At 47.9% G+C, this 12940-nt stretch overlaps 1 protein-coding gene across 3 annotated transcripts in view; it reads right to left on the bottom strand.

Annotated features, from left to right (window-relative positions):
- LOC138789525 (transmembrane protein 263-B-like) overlaps positions 1-11977 on the bottom strand; it is a 186538-nt gene extending 174561 nt beyond the window's left edge. The window contains exons 1-2 of one of the 3 annotated variants that reach the window (XM_069968212.1): positions 11861-11977; positions 3840-3924 (exon numbers count right to left, since the gene is read on the bottom strand). In XM_069968212.1, the coding sequence (XP_069824313.1) occupies positions 3840-3924; positions 11861-11866 (91 nt within the window). In that variant the 5' untranslated portion in view covers positions 11867-11977. Of the gene's footprint in view, positions 1-3839; positions 3925-11860 lie in introns of those variants that run through there. The other 2 variants (XM_069968210.1, XM_069968209.1) reach the window with 2 other exon arrangements.
- Positions 11978-12940: the final 963 nt, after the last annotated feature.

Here is a 12940-nt window from a genome sequence, read left to right as displayed (position 1 = left end):
CACCATATGCCTGCTGGGAAGCTGTGCAGCTCTGCTCCCCTATCCACCCCCCGCCACCATATGCCTGCAGGGGAGGTGTGCCGCTCTGCTCCCCTATCCACCCCCCGCCACCATATGCCTGCAGGGGAGGTGTGCCGCTCTGCTCCCCTGTCCACCCCCCGCCGCCATATGCCTGCCGGGGAGGTGTGCCGCTCTGTTCCCCCGTCCACCCTCTGCCACCATATGCCTGACGGGAGGTGTGCCGCTCTGCTCCCCCGTCCACCCCCCGCCGCCATATGCCTGCAGGGGAGGTGTGCTGCTCTGCTCCCCCGTCCACCCTCTACCACCATATGCCTGCCGGGAGGTGTGCCGCTCTGCTCCACCGTCCACCCCCCGCCACCATATGCCTGATGGGAGGTGTGCCGCTCTGCTCCCCCATCCGCTTCCAAACATAGAGCCGGGTGACTCCTCAATCTTTCATTCCATCATTTCCCTGAAAGGGGTCCGGCATTTGATCAAATCCCTAGGGAAATGATGGAACAGCGTGTTCGTTTAATCATTTCCCAGGATTTGATCAAATCTCTGATTCTATCATTTCACTGCAGCATATACACACACCTTATATACTGACGGACACATACTGTACATAGACTTTGGAAACAAACATATCAGCTATTTTTGTAAACTATTCATAAGAACAATGCAGCGGCAGAGATCAGCCGGGGACTATTATTCACAATGTATTATAGCTGTGCAGGAAACCTCACGCTGCGCTCTATACAAAGAGTCCTGCAGCGTTGCCCAATTCCAAGGACTATAAAATCAATTAAAAGAAATAATTTCAGCAATTTAGATTAGCTGCCTTTGGGGTGGAGAATAAACGTCACCATAGCTATGCCTCCATGAACTACATCTCTGTGCCTTGGTATGTGATCTAGAAATCCATCTACGATCAATGATATGATGATGCTAGCTGTAGCAGTAACTGGAGTGCTGCTGCCCTCTGGTGGTCACAGAGAGCACATGCCACCATTTGTCTATACAGATGCAGCAGAGCTGGGTTTGATATTTGGTAATAGGTGGCCCTTCACACGAGTATAGGTAAAAAGCTTCCGTACCGGGGAAACTCAGAGTTAAATCCAGCTCGGCTACATCTGGTTCTCAGGAAGTCTGCTTTATGAGCTTAGCAGAAGGAATTAATTTAGAATCAGCAGGATTTGTATTTTTCTTAATCCAGAAGCAATTAATAATCCTCATAGTTTATCTCGCTGCTTGCAGTTCTGGAAAATGTTTGTTTCAAAGGAGAAATTTATAAGAAAATGACGGTAATTGTAAGAATATGAAAATGTCCATATGTTAAGCCAAGACTTTTTTGTTCAGATGCCTGTATTTATTTAAAGGGGAACTCAGGCGAAAGTTTATTTCTTTTAAAATAACTGATGTCAGAAAGTTAGACAGATTTGTAAATTACTTCCATTTAAAAATCTCAAGTCTTCCAGTACTTATCAGCTGCTGTATGCCCTGCAGGAAGTGGTGTATTCTTTCCAGTCTGACACAGTGCTCTCTGCTGTCACCTCTGTCTGTGGCAGGAACTGTCCAGAGCAGGAGAGGTTTTCTATGGGGATTTGCTACTGCTCCAACCCTTTAGATTGCTCACAGAGTGATTTTAGTCCTTATTATTAAACCCCTGAGAGTCCGCTCCATAGTGCACAGTTATTTCTCATTCTCAACATTTCCACGGGGTACGGGCCAGCAGAACACGCACAGGGGCTTCTGTACTTCCGTAGTTGTTTAGCCAATCACAGCACAGCAAATACTCCTCACTGCTATTTCATGACTAAGAGTTGGTAAAAGTGCACTGGACTGAACAGGCTGGTACTCTACTGGAGGCAATTTACAGTACACTAATATTAATGGCACATGGGGGGAAGAGTTACTGATGCACTGGGTGAGCAAGGTTCTATAGGAGTAGAAAGGAATGAAAAGCAAGGAAGGGGTTACAATAAGCACTGATGATAAAAAGCTAAACGGAAGAGGGAGATTACATTCAAGAGGCAGCTCTAGTACTAAGGCGATGTTCACACATGGCACATACAGCGTCCATTGTGTGACACGGCCGTGCCACAGAACATCTGCTGTCTGAAATGTTCACCCAGGCGATACTACAGTATCGGCTGGGGGAACATCAATTCATCTTAATGCAGGCAATACTTAATCATGGAATGCAGGCACATTCAAGTAAACCCACAGCCAATTAGCCATAGACCACAATGTAAAGTACGTCTGGCAGCTGTACTTTACATTGTCTGCACAGTCTATTTTGTGCAGCTGCTGTTCACTGAATAGTGGCTGTATAAAGTAGACATGTCAGTTTTTTGTGCAGCCGCATAGAACACCGGCCGTTGTGTATACAGAGTATTTACACTAAGGACGTTGTTCTATAGAATCTAATGTTAAGCCCACTGTCAATAAACAGCGGCCATTTTTGCAATCTGCAACAACGGCTGTTATTTATTGAAAATATATGTAGTGTGAGCATGGCCTAACACTGATATTTACACAAGGGACAGAACTTTATGGCAGGTGAAAGTTGAAAGGGAAGCCTTGATTTATCTTTTAAGGACAGTGTGGCTCCTGTAGACTAGAGGAGGCAGTAAAAATGTACAGAGGTCCACAGGATTGCCAATGCATGAATCCTGTGCGCACCGGAGCCACTCTGTGTGCACACAATGAAACCTATGCTGCCAGCTAATAGATTTCAATGACATTTTTCCACTGGGAACAATGTTACATGCAGCACCCTCTGCATGCGGCCGTTTGGGAAAATGGTGTAGCGCAGGGGTAGGGAACCTTGGCCCTCCAGCAGTTGTGAAACTACAACTCCCATCATGCCTGTACAGCCAAGGCTAAAGCTTTATTATATATCTATATGGAGATCACAAGAAGTCAACCCATGCAATGGAAATCACCAACACTTCTCAGTCTGAACACACTCCGCACCCAAATTGTTTTACTGCAACAATGTATCTGAAAAAATTTTAAGAAACTTTGCAGCTAGGCTTGATAAAGAACATCTTACCATTTTTTGTCTCCATGGTAACAGACCACAAACAAATTCTTATGTAGTCTGATTGTATAGTCACATATGTGAATGTGTATTGTAAAGTGGTGTCAGACTACACCAGGTTTGTTTGTAGTCTGTTGCCTTGGAGACACATAGGTCTGTAAGGATTATGTAAACAGTAAACAGTGGCAGGTTTTTATTAATATTATTACTTATTTTTTTTTAAAAAGTTGCAATTGAAGACAGCGTCCTAAAGTATCAAAAAATATTATCCTTTATTTTGCCATAAGCGTATAAAAATACAATGTTTCGGCCCTTTAAAACATACTGAGCCTTTCTCAAGTATACTTGAGAAAGGCTCAGTATGTTTTAAAGGGCCGAAAGTTGTATTTTTATACGCATATGGCAAAATAAAGGATAATATTTTTTGATACTTTAGGACGCTGTCTTCAATTGCAACTTTTTTTTGGATGAAGTACTGGGTATAGGCCAACCCGGTGGAGGACTGTGCGTCTACACGGAGGTTCCGCTGTTTCCACTTGGAATAGACATTACTTATTTTTTAAATATATTGCAGCAACAATAAAATACGGTTGAGCACATCATTTATCCATGGTGTGGTTCTAGAAAGTACTTCTCAACAACACTGGACGAAAACCTCACCCCACCACACAAATCCAAGGGACCCTAGTGTTCACATATAGCAACATTGTCACTAACCACCAGTAAGAAAGAGAATAGAAAGTTAAAGACTCCAGTATAATGGCGTATTCCATACCATTCTTACTGTTCTTACCTGCAGGTTCCTCTGGTGTGGGTGTGGGGGTCTCTTCTTCATCTGTCCCTGTGGTCTCATCTTCCAGCATTTCAGTAGTGGATCCCTAGCAAAGAAGAACGAAATAGTCAGAGAGATATTGTGGAAAATGTCACAATGTTATTTCTATTAATGAGACACAAATTTCTGGTGTGTTTATATAATGGCCGTCACCTGCTCTACCAATACTGCCCCCTCCTCCTGTATCTACTCCAGAGGTGTACTGCTCAGGTTGTGAGAGATGACTGAGATGCAACTGAGGGTCCACTCACACGTGGCCTGCTGGTAGAACAGATCAAGGGCGAATACTGTTATGGGGGCACAGTGTGAGGACACTGTCATGGGGCACAGTATGAGGACACTGTTATGGGGGCACAGTATGAGGACACTGTTATGGGGGAACAGTATGAGGACACTGTTATGGGGGCACAGTATGGGGACACTGTTATGGGGGCACAGTATGAGGACACTGTTATGGGGGAACAGTATGAGGACACTGTTATGGGGTACAGTATGAGGACACTGTTATGGGGGCACAGTATGGGGACACTGTTATGGGGGCACAGTGTGAGGACACTTATAAGGACACACTATGAGGGCACAGTATGAGGAAACTGTTATGGGAGCACAGTATGAGGACACTGTTATGGGGGAACAGTATGAGGACACTGTTATGGGGGCACAGTATGGGGACACTGTTATGGGGGCACAGTATGAGGACACTGTTATGGGGGAACAGTATGAGGACACTGTTATGGGGTACAGTATGAGGACACTGTCATGGGGCACAGTATGAGGACACTGTTATGGGGGCACAGTATGAGGACACTGTTATGGGGGAACAGTATGAGGACACTGTTATGGGGTACAGTATGAGGACACTGTTATGGGGGCACAGTATGGGGACACTGTTATGGGGCACAGTATGAGGACACTGTTATGGAGGCACAGTATGAGGACACTGTTATGGAGGAACAGTATGAGGACACTGTTATGGAGGCACAGTATAAGGACACTGTTATGGGGGCACAGTATGAGGACACTGTTATGGGGCACAGTATGAGGACACTGTTATGGGGGCACAGTATGAGGACACTGTTATGGGGGCACAGTATGAGGACACTGTTATGGGGGCACAGTATAAAGACACTGTTATGGAGGCACAGTATGAGGGCACTGCTATGGGCGCACAGTATGAGGACACTGTTATGGAGGAAAACTATGAGGACAATGTTATGGGGGCACAGTATAAGGACACTGTTATGGGGCACAGTATGAGGACACTGTTATGGGAGCACAGTATGAGGACACTGTTATGGGGCACAGTATGAGGACACTGTTATGGGGAACAGTATGAGGACACTGTTATGGGGGAACAGTATGAGGACACTGTTATGGGGAACAGTATGATGACACTCTTATGGGGGCACAGTATGAGGACACTTATGGGGGCACAGTATGAGGAGTATGAGGGCACTGTTATGGGGGCACAGTATGAGGACACTGTTATGGGGGCACAGTATGAGGACACTGTTATGGAAGCACAGTATGAGGACACTGTTATGGAGGCACAGTATGAGGACACTGTTATGGGGCACAGTATGAGGACACTGTTATGGGGTACAGTATGATGACACTGTTATGGGGGCACAGTATGAGGACACTGTTATGGGGGCACAGTATGAGGACACTTATGGGGGCACAGTATGAGGAGTATGAGGGCACTGTTATGGGGGCACAGTATGAGAACACTGTTATGGGGGAACAGTATGAGGACACTGTTATGGGGGAACAGTATAAGGACACTGTTATGGAAGCACAGTATGAGGACACTGTTATGGGGGCACAGTATGAGGAGTATGAGGGCACTGTTATGGGGGCACAGTATGAGGACACTGTTATGGGGGAACAGTATGAGGACACTGTTATGGGGGCACAGTATGAGGGCACTGTTATGGGGGAACAGTATGAGGACACTGTTATGGGGGCACAGTATAAGGACACTGTTATGGGACACAGTATGAGGACACTGTTATGGGGGCACAGTATGATACTTTGAGGACACTGTTATGGGGGCACAGTATGGGGGCACAGTATGAGAACACTGTTATATGGGCACAGTATGAGGACACTGTTATTTGAGCACAGAATGAGAGCACTGTTACGGGGAACAGTATAAGGACACTGATATGGGGCACAGTATGAGGACACTGATATGGGGCACAGTATGAGGGCACTGTTATGGGGCACAGTATGAGGACACTGCTATGGGGCACAGTATGAGGACACTGTTATGGGGGCACAGTATGAGGACACTGTTATGGGGCACAGTATGAGGGCACTGTTATGGGGCACAGTATGAGGACACTGTTATGGGGGCACAGTATGAGGAGACTGTTAGGGGGGCACAGTATGAGGAGACTGTTAGGGGGGCACAGTATGAGGACACTGTTATGGGGGCACAGTATGAGGACACTTATGGGGGCACAGTATGAGGACACTGTTATGGAGGCACAGTATGAGGACACTGTTATGGAGGCACAGTATGAGGACACTTTTGTGGGGGCACAGTATGAGGACACTGTTATGGGGCAGAGTATGAGGACACTGTTATGGAGGCACAGTATGAGGACACTGTTAAGGGGGCACAGTATGAGGACACAGTTATGGAGGCACAGTATGAGGACACTGTTATGTGGGCACAGTATGAGGACACTGTTATGGGGGCACAGTATGAGGACACTGTTATGGGGGCACAGTATGAGGACATTGTTATGGGGGCACAGTATGAGGACACTGTTATGGGGGCACAGTATGAGGGCACTGTTATTTGAGCACAGTATGAGAGCACTGTTATGGGGCACAGTATGAGGACACTGTTATGGGGGCACAGTATGAGGACACTGTTATGGGGGCACAGTATGAGGACACTTATGGGGGCACAGTATGAGGATACTTATGGGGGCACAGTATGAGGACACTGATATGGGGCACAGTATGAGGGCACTGTTATGGGGGCACAGTATGGGGACACTGTTATGGGGGCACAGTATGAGAACACTGTTATGGGGGCACAGTATGAGGACACTGTTATGGGGGCACAGTATGAGGACACTGTTATGGGGGCACAGTATGAGGACACTGTTATGGGGGCACTGTTATGGGGGCACAGTATGAGGACACTGTTATGGGGGCACTGTTATGGAGGCACAGTATGAGGACACTGTTACGGGGCACAGTATGAGGACACTTATGGGGGCACAGTATAAGGACACTGTTATGGGGCACAGTATGAGGACACTGTTATGGGGGCACAGTATGAGGACACTGTTATGGGGGCACAGTATCAGGACACTGTTATGGGGGCACAGTATGAGGACACTGTTATGGGGGCACAGTATGAGGACACTGTTATGGGGGCACAGTATGAAGACACTGTTATGGAGGCACAGTATGAGGAGTATGAGGGCACTGTTATGGAGGCACAGTATGAGGACACTGTTATGGGGGCACAGTATGAGGACACTGTTATGTGGGCACAGTATGAGAAGACTGTTAGGGGGGCACAGTATGAGGAGACTGTTAGGGGGGCACAGTATGAGGACACTGTTATGGGGGCACAGTATGAGGACACTGTTATGGAGGCACTGTTATGGAGGCACAGTATGAGGACACTGTTATGGGGGCACAGTATGAGGACACTCTTATGGGGGCACAGTATGAGGACACTGTTATGGGGGCACAGTATGAGGACACTGTTATGGGGGCACAGTATGAGGACACTCTTATGGGGGCACAGTATGAGGACACTTATGGGGGCACAGTATGAGGACACTGATATGGGGCACAGTATGAGGACACTGATATGGGGCACAGTATGAGGGCACTTATGGGAGCACAGTATGAGGACACTGATATGGGGCACAGTATGAGGACATTGTTATGGGGGCACAGTATGAGGACACTGTTATGGGGGCACAGTATGGGGACACTGTTATGGGGGCACAGTATGAGAACACTGTTATGGGGGCACAGTATGAGGACACTGTTATGGGGGCACAGTATGAGGACACTGTTATGGGGGCACAGTATGAGGACACTTATGGGGGGAACAGTATGAGGACACTGTTATGGGGCACAGTATGAGGGCACTGTTATGGGGGCACATTATGAGGACACTGTTATGGGGGCACAGTATCAGGACACTGTTATGGGGGCACAGTATGAGGACACTGTTATGGGGGCACAGTATGAGGACACTGTTATGGGGGCACAGTATGAGGACACTGTTATGGGGGCACAGTGTGAAGACACTGTTATGGAGGCACAGTATGAGGACACTGTTATGGGGGCACAGTGTGAAGACACTGTTATGGAGGCACAGTATGAGGACACTGTTATGGGGGCAAAGTATGAGGAGTATGAGGGCACTGTTATGGAGGCACAGTATGAGGACACTGTTATGGGGGCACAGTATCAGGAGACTGTTAGGGGGGCACAGTATGAGGACACTTATGGGGGCACAGTATAAGGACACTGTTATGGGGGCACAGTATGAGGACACTGTTAGGGGGGCACAGTATGAGGACACTGATATGGGGCACAGTATGAGGGAACTGTTAGGGGGGCACAGTATGAGGACACTGTTATGGAGGCACAGTATGAGGACACTGTTATGGGGGCACAGTATGAGGACACTGTTATGGGGGCACAGTATGAGGACACTGTTATGGGGGCATAGTATGAGGACACTGTTATGGGGGCACAGTATGAGGACACTGTTATGGGGGCACAGTATGAGGACACTGTTATGGGGGCACAGTATGAGGACACTGTTAGGGGGGCACAGTATGAGGACACTGGAATGGGGCACAGTATGAGGGAACTGTTAGGGGGGAACAGTATGAGGACACTGTTATGGGGGCACAGTATGAGGACACTGATATGGGGCACAGTATGAGGGCACTGTTATGGGGGCACAGTATGAGGACACTGTTATGGGGGCACAGTATGAGGACACTGTTATGGGGGCACAGAATGGGAACACTGTTATGGGGCACAGTATGAGGACACTGATATGGTGCACAGTATGAGGGCACTGTTATGGGGGCACAGTATGAGGACACTTATGGGGGCACAGTATGAGGACACTGATATGGGGCACAGTATGAGGACACTGATATGGGGCACAGTATGAGGACATTGTTATGGGGGCACAGTACGAGGACACTGTTATGGGGGCACAGTATGGGGACACTGTTATGGGGGCACAGTATGAGAACACTGTTATGGGGGCACAGTATGAGGACACTGTTATGGGGGCACAGTATGAGGACACTGTTATGGGGGCACAGTATGAGGACACTTATGGGGGCACAGTATGAGGACACTGTTATGGGGCACAGTATGAGGACACTGTTATGGGGGCACATTATGAGGACACTGTTATGGGGGCACAGTATCAGGACACTGTTATGGGGGCACAGTATCAGGACACTGTTATGGGGGCACAGTATGAGGACACTGTTATGGGGGCACAGTATGAGGACACTGTTATGGGGGCACAGTATGAGGACACTGTTATGGGGGCACAGTGTGAAGACACTGTTATGGAGGCACAGTATGAGGACACTGTTATGGGGGCACAGTGTGAAGACACTGTTATGGAGGCACAGTATGAGGACACTGTTATGGGGGCACAGTATGAGGACACTGTTATGTGGGCACAGTATCAGGAGACTGTTAGGGGGGCACAGTATGAGGACACTTATGGGGGCACAGTATAAGGACACTGTTATGGGGGCACAGTATGAGGACACTGTTAGGGGGGCCCAGTATGAGGACACTGATATGGGGCACAGTATGAGGGAACTGTTAGGGGGGCACAGTATGAGGACACTGTTATGGAGGCACAGTATGAGGACACTGTTATGGGGGCACAGTATGAGGACACTGTTATGGGGGCACAGTATGAGGACACTGTTATGGGGGCACAGTATGAGGACACTGTTATGGGGGCACAGTATGAGGACACTGTTAGGGGGGCACAGTATGAGGACACTGTTATGGAGGCACAGTATGAGGGAACTGTTAGGGGGGCACAGTATGAGGACACTGTTATGGGGGCACAGTATGAGGACACTTTTATGGGGCACAGTATGAGGACACTGATATGGGGCACAGTATGAGGGCACTGTTATGGGGGCACAGTATGAGGACACTGTTATGGGGGCACAGTATGAGGGCACTTATGGGGGCACAGTATGAGGACACTGTTATGGGGGCACAGTATGAGGACACTGTTATGGGGGCACAGTATGAGGACACTGTTATGGGGGCACAGTATGAGGACACTTATGGGGGCACAGTATGAGGACACTGTTATGGGGCACAGTATGAGGACACTGTTATGGGGGCACATTATGAGGACACTGTTATGGGGGCACAGTATCAGGACACTGTTATGGGGGCACAGTATCAGGACACTGTTATGGGGGCACAGTATGAGGACACTGTTATGGGGGCACAGTATGAGGACACTGTTATGGGGGCACAGTATGAGGACACTGTTATGGGGGCACAGTGTGAAGACACTGTTATGGAGGCACAGTATGAGGACACTGTTATGGGGGCACAGTGTGAAGACACTGTTATGGAGGCACAGTATGAGGACACTGTTATGGGGGCACAGTATGAGGACACTGTTATGTGGGCACAGTATCAGGAGACTGTTAGGGGGGCACAGTATGAGGACACTTATGGGGGCACAGTATAAGGACACTGTTATGGGGGCACAGTATGAGGACACTGTTAGGGGGGCACAGTATGAGGACACTGATATGGGGCACAGTATGAGGGAACTGTTAGGGGGGCACAGTATGAGGACACTGTTATGGAGGCACAGTATGAGGACACTGTTATGGGGGCACAGTATGAGGACACTGTTATGGGGGCACAGTATGAGGACACTGTTATGGGGGCACAGTATGAGGACACTGTTATGGGGGCACAGTATGAGGACACTGTTATGGGGGCACAGTATGAGGACACTGTTAGGGGGGCACAGTATGAGGACACTGTTATGGAGGCACAGTATGAGGGAACTGTTAGGGGGGCACAGTATGAGGACACTGTTATGGGGGCACAGTATGAGGACACTTTTATGGGGCACAGTATGAGGACACTGATATGGGGCACAGTATGAGGGCACTGTTATGGGGGCACAGTATGAGGACACTGTTATGGGGGCACAGTATGAGGGCACTTATGGGGGCACAGTATGAGGACACTGTTATGGGGGCACAGTATGAGGACACTGTTATGGGGGCACAGTATGAGGACACTGTTATGGGGGCACAGTATGAGGACACTTTTATGGGGCACAGTATGAGGACACTGATATGGGGCACAGTATGAGGGCACTGTTATGGGGGCACAGTATGAGGACACTGTTATGGGGGCACAGTATGAGGACACTGTTATGGGGGCACAGTATGAGGACACTGTTATGGGGCACAGTATGAGGACCAACCCTTTCCCTCCCTCCTTAGCTTCTATGCCTCTATAGTAACATACATATCCCTACTGTAACTATAAGGCATTCTGTCCACAACACTGGGCCTACTTGTTGATGGTTTCCACAGATCAGTACATCTTTGCACTATACAAAGTAAAAAGAAGTTAATAATAAGCTAAACAATCTATGGGGATAGATCCCAGAGATGAGAGGTTACACCTGGGGTTCTATCCCCCTTACAGCAGAGCTCACCGACCTTCTATCATCCGGCTGCTGCCAAACTACAACTCCCAGCATGCACCAACATCTATCAGCTGATGATGGGGCTGTCAGTTGTACCTCAGTTGGTGAGTGCCATGTTACATGCTCTAATACACCATGCATAGTGACTGCCCTGATACCTAGCTGCAGTGGTGACAGATAGAATGGGATCTATAGGACGTACAGTATTCTGCTGCCCCCCATATCCTACAGCCCTGTATCTCACCTTCATAGCAGCAGCAGGCCGGGCTCTGGGTCTTGTCCTGTGGTTGGGGTGTCTCAGGGTCCCCTCCTGTGTAATGGGGGGCGCTCACCCACAGCTTTCTCAGCATGTAAACACAGATCTAGTGGAGGGCGGAAGTGACGTCACGGAGGAGCCAAGACCCTGCAGCACGCAGGCGGCGGCCATGTTGTGTGTGGCAGCTCAGAGTCTTCAGCACCTTGGACAGTGTGTATAGTCCTTGCTGGCCCTGTACTTCTGTATACTTCTCAATACAGTATTCGGTTCTATCATCTCAGGACGTTTATTAATAAAAGTCAAAACAATTTGTGGACTTAAATTGTAAACTAAGGCTAAGTTCACATCTCAGAATCCGTCGCAGAATACGATAAAAAGGCAAATTTTTTGTGCTCATTTTTTCCAGTCGTGGTAAATAAACAGACACCAGACAGAAAACCTGACAGACCCCATTATAGTCAATGGGATCTGATGATGTGGGACAGACCGCCCGGTTCTATATTTGTGCACTGAGCGGTCTCTGTGTGATGGAGGACGAGCGGAGATTCTCCTGCAGGTGTGAACAGAGCCTAAAGCTGCGTTTCCTTACTCAGTTTCAGTTGGCCTTACAGTACGTTTCATTGTGATGCACACAACCCCATAGTCAATCAGACTTCTGTGGACAAATATATACTGCAATCAGTTTTTCAGGCTTTTTTATCATGTATGGCAATGGCGTCTGTTTCTACCATCCCTTGTGTAGGTTTTTGCTTTCCAAGTGTATAAGCCATATCCATTAACCAGAACCAATAGGCAGTGTGACCCAGACTTCTTGATTCCAGTACTTTTTCCGTTCATATTTTTTCACCTGTTTTTTTTTTTTGTTTTTTTTATTTAGGCAAATTTTACATCACATTTTATGGCTTTGAGACCCGGATACATCAGCAGAATCTAAAAATCAGCTGTGGACATACTTGTACTTGGCTCTATTTATTTGAATGGGCCAGATGTAGTTAGCCAGTGACTATATTTGGGCCATTTTCAGGGCCATATACAAGCCTTCGCTTGTACTGAAATGTGTTGTTTTCA

Source organism: Dendropsophus ebraccatus, chromosome 4 (assembly GCF_027789765.1).
Source record: "Dendropsophus ebraccatus isolate aDenEbr1 chromosome 4, aDenEbr1.pat, whole genome shotgun sequence".
Lineage (NCBI taxonomy): Eukaryota > Metazoa > Chordata > Amphibia > Anura > Hylidae > Dendropsophus > Dendropsophus ebraccatus.
The sequence above is the reverse complement of the archived record's forward strand: the minus strand, read 5'-3'. Positions and strand labels throughout refer to the sequence as shown.